Below are 19,773 nucleotides of genomic sequence, written 5' to 3' on the forward strand. Positions count from 1 at the left end.
ACTCCTGATTGAACAATGAAAAGTCCCCAACTCATACTTAAAGTGAAGCAAGAACCCTTAAGCTAGGTCTATTTTTAGATCTAATACAAAGGGGTGTTTGTATTATGAAGATCATAATTGAAGTATCATATGATGATCATAACTATGAAGATCAAATTAATCAGGCAACTTGCAAAGGACAAGATTAGTCTACTCAGGTGTGAATTAAGAATGGTCAGTCCTTTAGAAAACATCTACTGTGATTGGTTGAGGTAGAAATTTAGGGGAGGTGACATAGGAGACAGTTTTCTTTAAAAAGAAGGAGCTGGAGGACTCTGAGAGGAAAATTCAGCTTTGGAGCTGAATTGGAGGCTGGTCTCTCCCTCAGTGGCTGAACTTAGTGCAGCTTCCTGAGTTATACTGGAGGGTCTCTCTGAACACTTAGAGTTTTAGCCATTGGCCTAGGCCCTAGCCTTCCTATTATTTCCACTTACTCTGCCTCTTTCTCTCTTTCCTTAATTCCTTTATTTGTAGCTGACTTGGGTATGTTTAATATTTGGGAATTTTCCCTTGGCGACCACTTATTTTTTATTCAAAACCACATTTTTTGCAGTCACAGTTTAAGGCAACCACTCTTTTATCTGTAACAATTTATGGCAACCACTCTTTTAACTGTAACACACCATAGATCATACCTTCTTGTTGATTCCATTGTGTCCAGACAACCTTTTAGGACATGATTTTTTGTGCAAGATACAGGCAACATTACAATGTGAAAAATCTGGGGAAATTTATTTGCATCTACCCCAGAATTCACTGAAGCACTATCCGTTGTTATACTTAGAACAACTTGAGAAAGAACCTGAAAAGATTCAAGTTGTGACTTCTATGTATGACATACCCACAGATATACCACAGGGGGTGTTTGCAGAACATCAAAATGATGTGGGTCGGATTAAATCAATTACTGTTAGGATTGAGGTTGGGGAAGGAATACCACCTAAGATACCACAATACAAACTGAGTAGAGAAGCAAGAGAAGGGATAACAACTATCATAAATAGCTTGCTTGAGCAAGGTATATTGAGACCTACAGTATCTGAATATAATAGCCCAATATTAGCCATTAAAAAGAATAAGCTGAATGAAGATGGTATTCCTACATGGAGATTTGTAATGGATTTGAGGGCTGTGAAAAATTTCTTCCCTCTTTGGGTCAATTTCAAAGCACATAAGAGTTGAGTATTTCCTATCTCCAACCTCTTTACCCTTCCAATGTATTGATGTTTTCCCCCCTCCAGCCTTAAACTTCTTTGTGACATATAAATTTACCCCTGTTTGTTTCTTTTCCCATTTCTTTTAGTATTAACCTCTTTTAACTCTGGTTGTGTGTGTGTGTGTATAAATATATATACACACACGTATATGTATTTATGCATGCATATATCTATATACCTATTTATGTCTTGTCCTTTCATCCTATACAGTTTGTCACTTCCCTCTAAGTGTAATTCTTCTAGCTGCCCTGGTGATGGCAACAGTTTTTAAGAGTTACCAATGACCTCTTTTCTTATAGGGATACATATCATTTTAACTTATTGAGCCTCTTAAAAATTTTTGTTGTTCTTTTGTTTTGTTTTTCTTTTTCCCCTCTTTTTTAATTACCTTTTGATGATTCTCTTGAGTTCTGTGCTTGGACATCAAATTTTCTGTTCAGGTCTGGTCTTTTCTTTACGAATGCTTAGAATTCTTCTATTGTGTTGAATGATTATACTTTCCCCTGTAAGAATATAGTCAGTTTTGATGGGTATTTTATTCTTGGTTGTAGATCTAGTTCCCTTGCTTTCCGGAATATCATATTCCATGCCTTTCGGTCCTTCAGTGTGGATGCAGCCAGATCCTGTGTTATCCTCACCATGTTTCCGTGGTATCTGAATGGCTTCTTCTTGGAAGCTTGTAATATCTTTTCTTTGTTCTAATAGTTTTTTAATTTGGCTATAATATTTCTGGGTGTTCTTAGTTGGGGATTAAATACAAGAAGTGATCTGTATATTCTTTCAATCTCCACTTTCCCCTCTTGTTCTATGATATCAGGACAGTTTTCCTGAATAATTTCCTGTAGTATTATGTCTAGGCTTTTTCTTTTGTCATGGTCTTCTGGTAGTCCAATGATTCTTAAATTGTCTCTTCTCGAACTATTTTCTAAATCGTCTGTTTTGTGAATGAAATGCTTCACATTTTCTTCAATTTTTCTATTCTTTTTGTTTTGTTTTATAGTGTCCTGCTGCCTTGTGAGGTCACTTAATTCCAGTTGTTGTATTCTGGTTCTTAAAGATAGGATTTCATCTCTGGCTTTTTGGTCATCCTTTTCCTTCTGGTCTGATTTTCTTTGAAGATCGTCTTTCATCCTCTTTACCTCGTCTTTCATCTCCTCTCATCTCCTTTGCCTCATCTTTCATCTCCTTTGCCTCATTTTCCAGCCGGTTGATTTTGGCTTTCAAGACACTATTTTCTCATTTTATTTCAAGTGCCTCTGTTTCCCGATGACTTATCTTAATTTTTAAGTTCTTTTCCCAATTGTCTTCAGCCTCTTTTAGTTGTGTTTTGAGTTCTTCCGCAGCCTGTATCTAATTCGCTGGGATTTCTGATTTATTGTTTGCTGATCTCTCCCCCTCTGTTCCATTTGCTGAGTAGAAGCTGTCTATTGTAGTTTCTTTCTTCTTTTTCTGTTGTTTGCTCAAATTCACCCCTTCTTTACTCCCCATATTTGTCTGTGCTCTTGCTCCTCTCACTTTTTTGTTTTTGGGGGGCTTCTATCAGTCTCCCCTCTTGGGAGCTTTAACAGAGGATCTCTCAGTGTAGTCTCTGGGGAAGGGTTGTTGGGGGTTTGAGCTTCCCTGTCCTCTGGAGGCTTTTGATTGGCTTAAAGTCCTGCAGTCAATGAGGATGGGTGTGGAGCCTGGGCTTCCCTGAGTTCTGGAGACTTTTGATGGGATTAAGTTCAGCTTAGTTGGGCTGGGTGTTCTCTGAGTCCTAAACTTCATGGAAGGCTAGAGCAAATATGGAGGATCTCCAAAGCTCTGGCCAGGCTGCCAGGTCTATGTTCCCTCTCTAGCTCCTTCCCCGCCATCTATGTTGGACACTCTGAACTTGGCACAGTCCTGCTCTCAAGCTTTGCCCTTCAGACCAGCACCTTTGCCCACCCAGAAGTTCCCGTTCAGCGCTCTAGGTGGGAGGGGGATGGGTCCTGGGATCTTCCTTCTGTCTTCCCCTTAAACCCGAGTATTCTCAGATTCTGGCTTTTCAGGGGCATAAGTCCAGCAGGAGGGTTCCTTGGCTCTGTCTTGTTGTTAAGTTTGTTTTTGAGTTCCCTGGGAGCATTCAGTTTGTGATCGGTAAGGAAGTGTTTTCAGAGGTGTGAACTTCTGCTCCTTCTAAGCCGCCATCTTGACTCTGCCCTCACTAGGATCTTCTTAAAACTGTACTCATGACTTTCCCTGCCCAAACACTTCAGGGAATAACCGTCTTAACTATCTCCTCTTTTGGGGAGCTGATGAAAGTTGTAATGTTGCTTTTTCCTTCCTTAGAGCCTATAGTAACCTGTAGTGCTGACATTGCCCTTCACTAGAGAGCAGCTAGGAGCTGAGGCATAGGTTATAATGTTCTTCTGCAAGCTGCTGTTAATAATAATGATTCTCATCCTGGATTCAGAGATCTTGTGAGTCTCATGGGATCCAAGAATTGGAAGGGACCTTAGAGGTCATTCAGTCCAAACCATACCTGAATAAGAGTCCCTAGTAAAACTTACCTAATTATACCCCCAAAGAGATAATAAGAAAAAAAACCTCTACAAAAATATTTATAGCTGCACTCTTTGTTGTGGTAAAAAATTGGAAAATGAGGGGATGCCCTCCAGTTAGGGAATGGCTAAACAAATTGTGGTATATGTTGGTGATGGAATAATATTGTGCTCAAAGGAATAATGAACTGGAGGAATTCCATGTGGACTGGAATGACCTCCAGGAACTGATGCAGAGTGAAAGGAGCAGAACCAGGAGAACATTGTACACAGAGACTGAGACACTGTTGCACAATCGAATGTAATGGACTTCTCTAGTAGCAGCAATGCAATGATCCAGGACAATTCTGAGGGACTTAGGAGAAAGAACACTATCCACATCCAGAGGAAGAACTGTGGGAATAGAAACACAGAAGAAAAACAACTGCTTGATTACATGATTCAGTGGGGATATGATTGGGGATGTAGACTCTAAATGATTACCCTAGTGCAAATATCAATAATATGGAAATAGTTCTTGATCAATGACACATGTAAAACCCAGTGAAATTGCGTGTTGGCTACAGGAGGGGGTGTGGGAAGGGGAGGTAAAGAACATGAATCCTCTAAGCATGGGAAAATACTCTAAATCAATTAATTAAATAAAATTTTCCAAATTAAAAAAAAAACAAAGAGGACTTATCATCTAGCCTTCATCTGAGACCTTTAATGAAAGGAATCCATTCTTCCTGAGGAAGACATTTCCATTTGGGGATGGTGCTAGTCATGAAGAAATGTTTCCTTATATCCAATTGAAATCTGCCTCTCTGCAGCTTCCATGCATTGGTCCTAATTCTAGTCTCTGATGCCAAGCAGAACAAAACTGATTTCATTTCCATCCTTCAATTACTTTTATACAGTTTTATCTTGCTCCCCAAATCTGCCCCAGCCTAAAACATCCTGATTCACTTCATCTGATAACACATTGTTGAGGCCTTTCACCTTCCTAGTGTTTCACCTTCCTGGTCTTATCAATATCCTTCCTAAAATGTAGTACCCATAACTGAACATAATACCCCATAATGTGTTCTTACCAAGAATGGAGTGAAGCCATCATCTCCCTCATTTTTTATCATTGTACCTCTCATTGAAGCATAGAATAACATTAGCTTTTTTTGCCATCTTATCTCACTGTTGACTTCTCAAACTCAGCCCACTAAAACCCCAATATCTTTTTAATCAATTCATTATTAATTAAGTACCTTCTATCTGCAAAGTTCTCTGAAATGTACTAGGAATGCTACAGTCTCTACCCCCAAGGAGCTAGTGATAATCAGTTTGGTTTACTATTCCTTTAATAGAGAAAAATAATATAATTGATTATACTTCCAGGTTATGAAAAGTACAACACAATTAGAGCAGACCCAGCTCTGTGTTTCTTGGAACGAGTAGGAAAACCTGATGAAAAAGCAGTTGCTGCTGAACAGAGAGCAAATGATTACATGGATGGGTATGTGCGATTCTTAATTGTACTATCAGCTTTTTAAAAGCAGAATCTATATTTCATTGTGTTCTTTTTTAATACTAATAAATATGAAATGTTAAATAATAAACTAAGATGTTAAATAATGAGCAATGATCCTTAATTTACCAAATTGTATTTAAACCAACTATGTTTTTTTTTTAAGATGATTGGCATAGTTAAAAGGTTATTGAAGTGACAATTGGTAGACCTGGGTTGGAGGGTTGGTTCCTCCTAATAGATGTGAAATGTCAGGTAGGTATTTAAACTTTGAGCCTTATTTTCCTCATTTGTCTAATGTAGAACTTTCACTACCTACTTAACAGGGTTCTTATTAGCATTGAAGAAATGATTATATAAAATATTTTAACCATAATTTCTTTCTATTATATTTGAGTAATAGTAATTGTTATTTATTCTCCATCCAAACTAACTGTGCTGCAATGGTGAGGCAAACAAAAGAGCCAGGTGTGATTAGTAATCAGTCTTTACCAACTTTCATCCATCTTCATTTTCTTTCCTGACACAAGTCTGAAGCCATAAGAGATTATACATGTGATAGATGTATGAGAAAGAGGAAGAAATGATAGGAATGTGAAACTTAGAGGACTGCAAGATACTTTGATCTTTTGCTTTTATGATCATCCTCTTTTCACTAGGAAGAAAAAAATGGATGACTTCTTTGAGACCTACAACATCATAACTCAAAATGCAAATGTTTCCCACTGACAGGGCATGAAACCTCCTAGGCTTTGAGGAAAGCAAAGGAATAGCCTAAAAACTATTAGATATTTTCTAATACAACTCCCACTTAAGTACATCAGGTTTATTTAAGAAAAATAAAGTTAAAATCAGATTCAAAAAGTGAGAGTAAAACAACAAATTTATTCTACTAACAAATGCAGTCAGAGATTATTTCATACATTAAGAACATATGATGTCAAATTTGAGTCAACATATTTCTGCTCTCAAAACTAGCACAATCTGCCCCCATCTTTGTTAGTCAACCTAGATTTATGGCACAGATGAGTTATGTTGGAGTGTTGCTTGCTATATTGGAACATGAAGGGTACAAATTCAAAAGCTCAATAGCCAGGTTAAAGTACTATATTATATATTTCAGCATCATTAATTTTGACATGTTTAATATAAATAACTTGATTTTTAACCAAAATTGCAACTTTAAAAATATTAAAGTGAGGGAGCAACTAGATGCCTCAGTAGATTGAGAACCAGGCCTAGAGATGGGAGGTCCCAGGTTCAAATCTGGCCTCAGACATTTCCTAGCTATGTGAGCTTGGGTAAGTCTTTTAACCCCCATTGCCTAGTCCTTACCCCCTCCTCTGCCTTAGAACTAAGTGTGTTCTAAGACACTGAGGTAAAGGTTTAAAATATATTAAAGTGATTGGACAATGGTTATAAAGAATCATGTAACATTTTCAGCAACTAAATTTTAGTTTAGTTTTCTTAAACTTGTATCATGTATTATTTTTAAGTGAAATATTTCTATGATGGATAAATATGTAACTTTTTAAGAAAAATTCCACTGGTGCATCTGAAAAACAGAGATGGCTTTAGTAGCAGAAATATAGAAACAAAAAGTCAAAATACAAAATCAAGAAATGTAGTCCATTAAAATTCACAAATACTGTTATTAGTAAATAGGAAAATGATCTGTTTGTTTTTTGCATAAAGACTTTAACTGAATATAGCAACATCATGGAAATGTATTTACAGAATATATCAGCAAGACATAATTATTCCTAAGAAAATTTGATGGTTTTAATAAGGCAAAATATACTTTGTCAAAAAAAACATGTCTATACCACCAGAAGGATTGTTTACATTATTTATAATGGCTTACAAAATTGTTAAATGTAAGAAACCTTATTGCATAGGAGAAAATATAGTGACACCTGCAGCTACTGAGAAAGACTAAATGATGCTTGGTGAATTCAGTGTAAAACTGCTTTGAATGGTTCCACTTGGAGATTGTCTATATGTCTGAAGATGTTTATTATTAGTTAAGAAACTAAACATCTTTCTATTTTGCATTGTGAAGTAGATGAAGCAAAAAATATAGTTAAATATGCTCACTTAATTATCTATCAATAATATATTAGGAAAACTGGTATTATAAAAGGTTTTTTACTTTGCAAACCTATTCATCACAATACCACAAAAAATATTTTTTTAATCTCCTTGCTGGATTTATGTAGAAAAATGTACTTCAACCTCTTTACTGATGGAACTCAGTGGGATTCAGGAGGAAACACGGAACTTGAAGTACTAATTTTAAATGTGACTTCTGTATACAGTCTGGACACAATTCATGTTTCTGAACTATTCTTAATATGAGGAATATGAAATTACAACTAACTATTATTTTTTCAAGTTGTTACTAATCACCTTCCTATGAAAACATTAAAAAGCCAACTTTTTTTTTTTGGCAAAATTTTGTTACAATATAGGGACAAAGGTACTTGTATTATGGGAAACATATCAGTTTCTTGTGCCAAAATATTTGGGTGTAGTTTGAAATTGCCATTTTTCTTAGTCATACCAATAAAGATTAAGCAAATTAATTCAAATAACAAAACTCTGACCCTGAAACTTGAGTGGCTATTTTTGAAAAATGGAGTGTTCTATGTCAATGTTAAGATCTTTAATTTCATATTCTGATCAAGAAAAATAAGGAAACTACATTTACGAAAAAGTTAAAGCATAAAGATATTACATTTTTTATGTTTCCCAGAGCAAAAGAATCTGCTTTGCAAGTTAAATGCAAGAAAGTAAAAATCTACTTACCAGTTCATCAGTCTACAGAATCAAATCTCATTTTAAATACTGAGATTTTACAAATATATATGGAATTTATTAGAATTATAAGTTTATTTTTTAATTTGAATTTGAATCCAGCTTGTGAACCTAAACAATCTTCTTAATACTAGTAAGAAAGTAATTTTAACTATAGCTGAATAAAGAATTCTCTATATTATCAAAGTAATATAAATTTTATTAGTGGTTTAAAAATAATTACAAATATCAGTATCATCTGTTTTGAGATTTTTTTGATAAAAAACAAGCTTACTCTTTGCATTATTATAATGCTTGTTTTTATTATAAATATGAACCTTAAGGAATTTTAGTGAATATAAATATATTATTTTGTTGTATTCTTAGGATCTTTGTTATTTTATTAGAATACTAGTAAGAAAGTAATTTATGATAGATAACTTAATGAAAAACAGGAAGGCATGACCACTTTTTGTTCAAAGGGTAGGAGAGGGATTGCTGCATAATGTTTGGAAATCACTGGTCTAAGGAATGGGGTGGAGCTTTGGGGCCAACCTCTGTTCCTTCTGAGTGTCTTCCTCACTCCTATAGCATTCTTAGTATCCTTTAGTTGGAGGATGATTTCAAATTGCCTATCTTTTGCCTTTTCTAGTTATGGGATCTATCTCTATTACAGAAAATGAATCAAAATAACTCTTTCATTTAGACTTTTACCATTTGTCTTATCAAAATGAACCTTGTGCAATGGAAGTAATTGCAATGCATCTTGATATGTTAACAGGGATGTGGAAGACCCAGAATATAAACCAGCTCCAGCTATGTTTAAAGATGACTTAGAGGTATGTTTTGTATCATACCTAAAATCCTCAATTATAATTATCTTATTTTTCATTCAGTGTATGGTTCATTTTCAGATGTACTTCTGTGTGTTTCCAATTATTGTAACACTTTTATTTCAAAGTATATAGCTAGGCAAGGTTATGTGGCAAATACTTCCTTACACTGAAATTGGGATACATTGGTCATTTCTAATTACAAATTATGTAAATAGCATAAAAACAGCTTCACATTTATTTTTCATTGTATTCACTTTTATGTATAATATATGGCCATTATGTGTGACTAGTATCAAAAATACAAGCATATAACATAAACAAAGTTATAACTATGATGCCTTTTCAGACTTCAGTACTTGAAGGATCTGAAATCTTATTAGTGTGTGTACTAAGGCTACAAACACAAATTACAACCCCACTTTAAGCCTTAGCAGATTACGTTTGAGAGTTGCTTTAGGTAAAAAAAAAAATCTATAGTAGATAGCTGTAACTGTAGCCATCCTATTAATGAGACTTTCCTAATTTCATTAAACTAATACTTAAGTGATAGATATGTAGTCTATCACTGGATCCATACTGAAGACTTTTCAGTTGTAATACAACCTGACAACTTAAACTCCACTGGTATACATTTTTTCAATTTTTAGTTTTATTTTATTTATGTATATGTATATATATAGTTTTTAACCAATTACATGTAATAACAAACTTCCATAGAAGTTTTCCTAAGTTATATAACTTATCTCTCTCCTTCTTTTCCCCTCCTAGTGGTGGCAGGCAATTTGATCCACTAATATACATTCTGAAAATGGATTACTTCCATACCATTTTCAGGAATAACTAGATTTAGTTTTCATATAACTTTCAAATGTCCATTTTCTAGTAGACTGATTAAAAATGTTTTAAAGTTGATCTTATTCATTTATTTTGCTTTTAGTAAAAATATATATTTGAGGGTCCTCCAAATTTATTGTAGTTTTCATTTTTGTTTTTGAAAGTTCCAACTAAATGTGTTTTTTGTTGGGTACCTAATGAGTTTAGTTCTGGACAACTGAATTTAAATTAATGGTGGCATGTTCAAGTGGAAATGTGTTGTAAAAGATTGAAATATATGCTTAAAACATAGGTATAACTTTAAACCATAAGGAAAAGGATTTAGGAATAATCTGTATTTAAGTGATGAAAGTAGGAAGTACATGAACACATCCAGTGAGTTTAGAGATAATAGAATGGGGGAAAGGGATAAGGTCATTTCTTTGGGAAAGTTTTCAGTTAGTAGGTTAAAGAAGAAAAAGAGGGGGCAGCTGGGTGACTCAGTGGATTGAGAGCCAGGCTCAAATCTGGCCTTAGACACTTCCTGGCTGTGTGACACTAGGCAAATGGGACCCTGGAAAAGTCACTTAACCCCCATTGTCTAGCTCTTACTTTTCTGCCTTGGAACCAATACACAGTATTGATTCTAAGTTGGAAAATAGGGGGGGTTTTAAAGGAAAATAAAGAGCCAGCAGAGGAGACAAGAAAGGAATAAACAATAGTGCCTAATGTGGGGGAAAAAATTCAAGTAGTGGATGTCTCAGACCAGTTAGGAGGAAAACAAAAAGAAGGAATGTTAATTTGGCAAAAAGGATATTGCAAGTAAAACTTTGCATTTTCTAAGTTAACAAGACAAAGAACCTCCACTGTTAAAATTATTATCCTTTCTTGATGTGTACTATAGTTGTCTGACTTGCCATAATTTTTGATCATCTAATAACCTTGATTCAAATTTTTTTATTAAAGGATGATGTTTCATCACCAGGTGATCTTGTAATAGCAGATGGAGGTAATTTATTTATTTATTTCCCTCATATGATTTTTATGAATTTCTTGTATCATGTTGCTATTTGATTGATAAATTATAATAATTTTATAATTATTGAACTAGTTGATTTCTAAGGTCCCTCTCAGCCCTAAATTCTATGTACCTTTAACAATATTTTAAAGAACAAAAATCATCTTGAGAGAAAGCATTTAGATCTGTTATACTCATTAATGATATAATCTTGGCACCTGTCCTGGTCAGAACACATTTATTTTAGCTACCATATTTTAGGAAGAACATAGTAAATTAGAGTTTTATAAGGGTGGCAAATGGTCTCAAAATCATATCATATTATGATTGGATAAAATATCTTTACCATGGGGAGAGAAAGCCATTTTGGAAGGTTAATTTTTAAGAAACATGGCAAGACATAGATGAAATTATTGAGTGACGTCATGAGTGAACCAATGACAACATTATATATAGCAACAGAAATACTGTTTGAAGAATAATTGAATATCCAGAGAAAACTGATAAATAGAAACATACATGACATATGACATATGTTTTGTCACATTTTGTCTTCTTTAGTGTGGGGAGAGCAGGGAAGAAGGGAAATGGCTGAGAACTTTAATTTAACAAAAAAAAAGGAGCCATTTAAAGTAGAAATAGGGATGGTACAAGATAAGTTGTTTTCTAAACATTTAAGAAATTGTCATAGGGGGCAGCTGGGTAGCTCAGTGGATTGAGAGTCAGCCCTAGAGACGGGAGGTCCTAGGTTCAAATCTGGCCTCAGACACTTCCCACTTTTGTGACTCTGGGCAAGTCACTTGACCACCATTGCCTAGTCCTTACCACTCTTCTGCCTTGGAGCCAATACACAGTATTGACTCCAAGATGGAAGGTAAGAGTTAAAAAAAAAAAAGATTGTCATAGAGGGGGAAAAATTTAAATTTGTTCTGCTTGTCCTCTTAGGATAGAACTAATAGTATTTTGTACCATAAGGAAAGGAAAGGGAAAGAGAATGAGCATTTTATATAGTGTCTATTATGTGTGAGACACTGAGCTAAGCACTTTACAAATGTTATCTCAGTTGGTTCTCTTGTTCAGTTATGGGTTAAATTAGATGGCTTCTGAGGTCTCTTCGATTCTGAAATCCTATATGATTCTTTGGTTCTGTGACTTTTTAGTTTCCATACCTACATTGGTAGATCAATGGTATTTTTAGACTTTCTGTTGATCACTATATCTAAGATTTCATAGAACTGAGTTTATTTTTTTCAGTTTATATTATCAAACTTATATTTTAAGGTTTTATAATTTAAAACATACTTTGGTTGTTCAACACCAAATTAATTTTTTTTTTGTTCTTCACATTAAACCCCATTCTCCATCACCCATTTTCTACAGTACATTCATAGCTATGGCCCAGCTTTCTGCTGCAAAGAATTAGGAATAAAAAATGAAATTTGTAGACAACTGGCCAGAAAAGAACTACTTTATGTAAACATTTCCTGAATCCACTCACCTAATAGATGATCAATGATCAGATTTTCTTTTGGAAAATAAGTTGCTTATTATATTTTTATATTTTAGAGACCTTAAGTTGATACTGACATACTTTGGTATATTTGACATTTAATTGATGTAGGTATTATCTTCCATGATAAAGATTGAAAGCTATCAGTGCCCACCTATTCTGGTTGACCTTTTGACCATGTCTCCTAAAGAAGGCTCTAGCAAAACCCCACTTCTAACTATCTTAATATTGCATATATAAAAAATGAAGCACACAGGATATATGTTAATTGTCTCTCATGCATATAACATGATTGGTTCATAATTTTGTTGTCATAGGTTTCTATAACATCAAAGTTTTACCAATTATCACATTGTTGCTCCCCAACAAATCTTTTTTTTTTAAGCTAAAGGCTTCTGAGTATAAGAAAACATCAAAATTAATTAGCAGAAGTGGTATCTCAAGTAGTTCCTGTTCTAATTTATTGAGCTAAAACTGTAACAGAAACTTTATTTTTCATATGATCTTGTTTCTAATGGGGTTTGATTTGGTTTTTGGTTTGTTTACACTAAGTAAAAAATAGAAAAATAATAAGGAAAGATATTATATTCCTAAGAGCTGAAGATATAAAAGCATTCAGGTATCAATAAAGTACTGGACTTAAGTCAGGAAGATCTCAATTTGAATACTACCTTCCTCAAACACTTTCTAGCTTTGTGACTCTGAACAAGTAACAACTTCTCTTAACCTCACTTTCCTCAATGCATAAAAAGATACTACTAACACCTGCTTAACAGTGTAAGTAAGAATCAAATAAAATAGCAAGTTAAATGCTTTGAAGACATTAAATTGCTATGTTATCTATCTTTTTCAATGTTGGTCAGCAACTATTAGAATATATAATATTGCAATTTAGAGGAAGTATGGCTTGGTGAATAAAGGGATAGCTGTGTTCAAAGTTGCTAAAACATGAGTTTATGTCCTGACCCTGACACTTAACTTTGTGACCATGGGCAAATCACCTAACTTCTTCCTAACAAGACAGCTAAGAGACTAGAAGTTACAGGTGGATTGTTGATCTGTATTAGTAGAAAGAGTTTCCACGCTAGGAATTTCCCTACATTAGTGAAATTATAATTCTCTATAAATAGAGAAATATGCTTACACATCTCTGCATATTTATATTTTTGTACACTTAGTCCAAACCTACATAGTTGCATAATTATACTTTTGAATATATTCAAGCACTAAATTACAAAATGCTGAAATTATCAAATTTCATTATAATTTGGATCTATATTAACCAAATACAAGTTGTCATAATATAAAAATTAGTGATTTGAACTTGATTAGTACAAAATGCCACTGCTTTTTGTTTGAAACATTGGTTCCAATTTTAGCAAAATGTCACTGCCTTTGTATTCTACTATTTCATCATTTATTTCCATCATTTAATGTCTATTTTTTTCTTTTACATTCAGATGGCCAAATGATGGAAGGAGACAAGATTTATTGGCCTACTCAGTCTGCTTTAACCACACGCTTGCGCCGCCTCATAACTGCATATCAGCGGACCAGTAAAAATAGACAAGCCCAACAAATCCAGCCAGCATTCTCAGTACAGGCCAATGTGATGCAGACTCCTTATGAAGAAGCTGCTCTTAACCCTAAAATAGCTGCCAAAATTGAGAGACAGCAGAGGTATGATATTGGCACCTAACTGTTCTTATTTTGTGACACTGTGAAGATTCATCTTAAAGGGTGCCAAAATATGATCTTTTTTTTTTAATTTATTTATTTAGAATATTTTTCCATGGTTGCATGATTCATGACTTTTCTCACCCTTCGTCCCTCCCTCCTCCCATAACTGACAAGCAATTCCACTGGGTTATACATGTATCATTGTTCAAAACCTATTTACATGTTATTCATATTTGTAATAGAATGATCTTTTAATGCCAGTACCCCAATCATATCCCCATCGAACCATGTGATCAATCATATGTTTTTCTTCTGCATTTCTACTCCCAAAGCTCTTTCTCTGGATGTGGATAGCGTTCTTTCTCATGTTCCTCTGGATTGTCCTGAATCATTGCATTTAATTGTGCCATAATGTATCGGTCTCTGTGTACAATGTTGTCCTGGTTCTGCTTCTTTTGCTCTGCATCAATTCCTGGAGGTCTTTCCAGTTCACATGGATTTCCTCCAGTTCATCACTCCTTTAAATACAATTGTATTCCATCACCATCAGATACCACAATTTATTCAGCCATTCCTCAATCAGTGGAGACTCCTTCATTTTCCAATTTTTTGCCACTACAAAGAGTGAGGCTATAAATATTTCTGTATACATATTTTTACCTATTATCTCTTTGGGGTTCAAACCTAGCAGTGCTATGGCTGGATCAAAGGGCAAACAGTCTTTTAGTGCTCTTTGGGCATAGTTCCAAATTGCCTTCCAGAATGGCTGGATTAATTCACAACTCCACCAGCAGTGCATTAGTGTCCCAATTTTTCCACAACCCCTCCAACATATATTATTTTCTTTTACTGTCATATCATATTGACCAATTTGCTAGGTGTGAGGTGGTACCTCAGAGTTGTTTTTATATGCATTTCTCTAATCAAGAGGGATTCAGAACACTTTTTCATGTGTTTATAGTTTTGATTTAATTTTCTGAAAACTGCCTGTTCATGTCCCTTGACCATTTATCAATTGGGGAATGGCTTAGTTTTTTGTACAGTTGACTTAGCTCCTTATAAATATGAGAAATTAGACCTTTGTCAGAGGTTTTTGTTATAAATATTTTTCCCAGTTTGTTGCTTCCCTTCTAATTTTGGTTGTATTGGTTTTGTTTATACAAAAACTTTTTAATTTAGTGAAATCAAAATTATTAATTTTACATTTTGTAATATTTTCTTATCTCTTGCATCCTTTTAAATTTTTTCCTTTCCCCTAGATCTGACAGGTATACTAGTCTATGTTTACCTAATTTACTTATAATTTCCTTCTTTATATTTAAGTCATTTACCCATTCTGAATTTATTTTGATATAGAGTGTAAGATGTTGATCTAAACCTAATCTCTCCGATACTGTTTTCTAATTTTCCAGCAGTTTTTTATCAAATAGTGGATTTTTGTCCCAAAAGCTGGGATCTTTGGGTTTATTGTACACTATCATGCTGAGGTCATTTACCCCAAGTCTATTCCTTTGATCCACTCTTCTGTTTCTTAGCCAATACCATATTGTTTTGATATTCACCACTTTATAGTACAGTTTTAAAATCTGGTACTGCTAGGCCTCCATTCTTCACATTTTTTTTCCATTAGTTCCCTTGATACTCTTGATCTTTTGTTCTTCCAAATGAACTTTGTTATGGTTTTTTCTAATTCTATAAAAAAGTTTATTGGTAGTTTGATAGGTATGGTACTAAATAAGTAAATTAATTTGGGTAGGATTGTAATTTTTATTATATTAGCTCATGCTACCCATGAGCAATTAATGTTTTTCCAATTGTTTAGATCTAGTTTTAATTGTGTGGTAAGTATTTGTAGTTGTGTTCATATAATTCCTGTGTTTATCTTGGCAAATAGATTCCTAAATATTTTATGTTGTCTAGGGTGATTTTAAATGGAATTTTTCTTTCTAACTCTTGCTGCTGAGTTGTGTTGGAAATATATACAAATGCTGATAATTTATATGGATTTATTTTGTATCCTGCAACTTTGCTAAAGTTGTTGATTATTTCCATTAGCTTTTTTGTTGATTTTCTCAGATTCTTTAAGTAGATCACCATATTATTTGCAGAGTGATAACTTGGTCTCCTTATTGCCTATTTTAATTCCTTCAATTTCTTTTTTATCTCTAATTGCTATCACTAGCATTTCTAGTACAATGTTAAATAATAGAGGTGATAATGGATATCTGTAGTTTTATTTCTCTGTTTTTGGTCTGCCTGGCTTTGGAATCAGTACCATATTTGTTTCATAAAAGGTATTTGGTAGAACTCCTTCTTTGTTTATTATTTCAAATAGGTTGCATAATATTGGGATTAGTTATTCTTTGAATGTTTGATAGAATTTACTTGTGAATCCATCTGGTTCTGGGGATTTTTTCTTAGGGAGTTCCTTGATGACTAGTTCAATTTCTTTTTCTGATATGGGATTGTTTAAGTATTCTATTTCCACTTTTATTAATCTAGGCAGTTTATATTTTTGTAAATATTCACCCATTACACCTAGATTGTTGTATTTATTACCATGTAGTTGGGCAAAATAGCTCTTAATAATTACCTTAATTTCCTCTTCATTAGTCCTTTCCATCTTTGATACTATTAATTTCATTTTCTTCTTTCTTTTTTCTATTAAATTAACCAGTACTTTATTTGTTTTTTTCAAAGTACCAGCTCCTAGTTTTATTTATTAGTTCAATAGTTCTTTTACTTTCAATTTCATTAATTTCTCCTTTGATTTTTAGGATTTCCAATTTAGTTTTTATCTGGGGATTTTTAATTTGTTCTCTATCTAGTTTTTTAAGTTGCATGCCCAATTCATTGACCTCTTTTCTCTTTGATTTGTTGATATATGCACTCAGGGGTATAAATTTTCCCCTGACTACTGCTTTGGCTACATCCCATAGATTTTGATATGTTATTTCCTCATTTTCATTCTCTTCAATGAAATCAGTAATTGTTTCTTTGATTTCTTCTTTGGTGTACCAGTTTTCAAGAATTAGATTGTTTAGTTTACAATTAATTTTAAATCTACCTTTCAATAAGCCCTTATTTTTGAGCTGATCAATTCTGGCTTTTTAGACACTTTTTTTTATTCATATTCCTCTGTTTCCAGATGACCTATTTTGCTTTTTAAGTTCTTTTCCCAATTTTCTTCAACTTCTCCTAATTGTTTTCTGAATTATATTTTGAGTTCTTTCAAAGCCTGAGTCTAATTTGCTGGAGTTTCTTGGTGTTGCTTGGTGTTCCTTGGTCGACCTCTGTACCATTTGTTCTTTGTTCATTACCTGAAAGGAAGCTGCAATTGTAATTTCTTTTTTCTTTTTCTATCCTTTACTCATATTTTTCCTTATCCTCCTCCTTATTGTCTGTATTCTTACTCCTTTGTTTATTTGCTAAATCTGTGAATTTTGACTTTTCTACCCTGGGGGGGCTTCTTCTCTGCTCTGCTGATTAGCTGGATTTGGCTGATAGAGCTGACAAGTTGTATTAATGTGCCCTGAAATCAGATCTTCCCTAGCTGCCAGCAGAGGATGAAGGTGAAAGTGAAGGTGTGGAGGCTGAGGGTAGTTAGCCTCTGTCCTCCTCTCTACTCCTTTCTGCCAACAGACTCCCTGCCAGCCACCCAGTCAGAGTCCTGACCTTCCCGAGGTGATACTAAGATACTCATCATGGTGGCAGTCTTCACCCTGGGATCCCAGTCAGCTGGATTTCTTCCAGGGGTCTCAGAACAGTAGGTGGGGGAGGGGTGTTGTATCTTTCCCTTATACCTAAGAATTTGACTTTATTTATGTACCTTTCAGGTTGAGTAGGAGAGACCTGTATCTCTGTCTTATTGTTGAGTTTGGCTTTCTGGCTGTTTTGTAGACTTGCTGTTCTGGTTGTTTGTAAGCTCTACTCTGAGTTTTTCTGCCCTCTAGAAGCTTTTTCTCTGTACTATTTATAAACTGGATTAAGCCAGTTGGGCTGATTTGCAGAGCTGGATGTGCCCTGAAACCAAAACTTCCAGAGGAAGAGGCTTTCCAGCTGTGGTCAGAGCTCTGAGCTTCACATAGTTGTGATAGCAAGGTACTCTGTCCCAGTTGGAGTCCTCTCCCTGAGATCCCACCACCTGAGTCTCTCAACACAGTAGGTGGGGGAAGGGCCCTTGAACCTTCATTCTTTCTTTTCCTTAAACCCAAGAATTCAACATTCTCTGTCCTTTTAAGTTAAATTGAGCAAGGGTCCAAGAAGCTCTGTCTTGTTGGATTTGGTTTCCTGTCCCCATTGAAGCTCTTTGATTTTGATTGATGTAGAAGGTTTTTCATGGAAGAATCAAGTTTTTCTGCTTCTAAGTCTCCATCTTGACTCATCCCCCCAAAATATGATCTTTTCTTTTAAGTTTATTTAATTAATTAATTAAGAATATTTTCCTATGATTCCATGAATCAGGTTTTTCCTCCCCTCCTCTCACCCCCTCTTGTAGCCAATGAGCAATTTTACTGGGTTTTACATGTGTCATTGATCAAGACCTATTTTCATATTATTAATATTTGCACTAGAGTGATCATTTAGAGTCAAATCCCCAATCATATCCCCATCAAACCATGTGATCAGTGATATGTTTTTCTTCTGTGTTTCTACTCTGACAGTTTTCTCTGCCCATATATGATCTTGACTGAGCAAAAATATTCATTTAAAGGCCTTAAAGAAAAAGAAATTCTGGGCAAATGAATCAAGTTTAGTGCATCTAACAAACACTGTGTCACTATCTAAACTTAAAACTTAGACACTCAATACCTCCCATGTCAAATTTCTTTTGTCATGCAAAAGAACACAGAAATGCTAAAGTAATCCCAATTAATTTGAATTTAACTTATAAAGAAAATTTTTTTATGAAAACTGAGATGTGACCCTTAACAAAAGTACTACTACATATCTGAAGAATGATAGTATTTACTATCAGATATATGTTACTCTTCACACATATCTTTACTTCCCTCCATTACCAATTACCCAAAGTATGGTGTATAGACTCACTCATTTTAATTTCTTTATCATTTATTCACCTCTTACATTCTTTCATTTTGCTTCTATCCTTATCATTCTACTGAAACTTTATTCTTAAAAGGCAACAATAATCTTTTCTTAGTCCTTATTCTCTTTGTTCTAATCCCCATCTAGACTCCTCACCCCAACTTCCTTTTTTTCTTTCAGTGACATCATCATTCTCTCAATCACCAAATCTCTAAACTTAATAACAATCTTCAACTTTTGTTTTGCCCATCACAATAGTCATGATTCATCAAGTATTTTTCTGTTCTAAATAATGTTAGGGTAGTTAGGTGGCTCATTGGTTAGAGAATCAGGCCTGGAATCGGGAGTATCTAGGTTCATATCTGGCCTCAGACACTACTAATTTTTGGACCCTGGAAAGTCACTTAATCCCATTTGCTAAGCCCTTATTGCTCTTCTGCCATGGAACCTATATTTGTGTCAATTCTAAGACAGGAAGTGGGGGGGGGGTTTAAATTCTAAATATTGTCATTCACATGCATCTTTTTTCCTTCTTTATTGCCTTCTATTTTAGACTGTCATTACCTCACAACTTGTGTATTCCAATAATTTCCTTTTTTTTTATGAGTCCTGAGGCTGAAAATAAAAAATCAGGATAGAAGGCTTGAAATCTAATAATTCTGAGCCTCATATATATTGTATGCCAAATTATATAGAATATAGAACTAATTGTTTTCTATCCCTGCAAACTTTTCAATTTCTGCATAGAACAGAGAAAATTAATTAAATTTAAATTAAATTTAAAATTAAATC

At 34.2% G+C, this 19,773-nt stretch overlaps 1 protein-coding gene across 27 annotated transcripts in view; it reads left to right on the plus strand.

The window, feature by feature from the left end:
• The window catches only part of CHD9 (chromodomain helicase DNA binding protein 9), a 301,099-nt gene that overhangs the window by 259,905 nt on the left and 21,421 nt on the right, over positions 1–19,773 (plus strand). For all 27 annotated transcript variants that reach the window (XM_056812307.1, XM_056812296.1, XM_056812293.1 and 24 more), the window contains 4 exons: positions 5,150–5,267; positions 8,857–8,914; positions 10,691–10,733; positions 13,713–13,932. In XM_056812307.1, coding sequence (XP_056668285.1) covers positions 5,150–5,267; positions 8,857–8,914; positions 10,691–10,733; positions 13,713–13,932 — 439 coding nt within the window. The remainder of the gene's footprint in view (positions 1–5,149; positions 5,268–8,856; positions 8,915–10,690; positions 10,734–13,712; positions 13,933–19,773) is intronic.

The sequence above is a fragment of the Monodelphis domestica genome, chromosome 1 (assembly GCF_027887165.1).
Source record: "Monodelphis domestica isolate mMonDom1 chromosome 1, mMonDom1.pri, whole genome shotgun sequence".
Lineage (NCBI taxonomy): Eukaryota > Metazoa > Chordata > Mammalia > Didelphimorphia > Didelphidae > Monodelphis > Monodelphis domestica.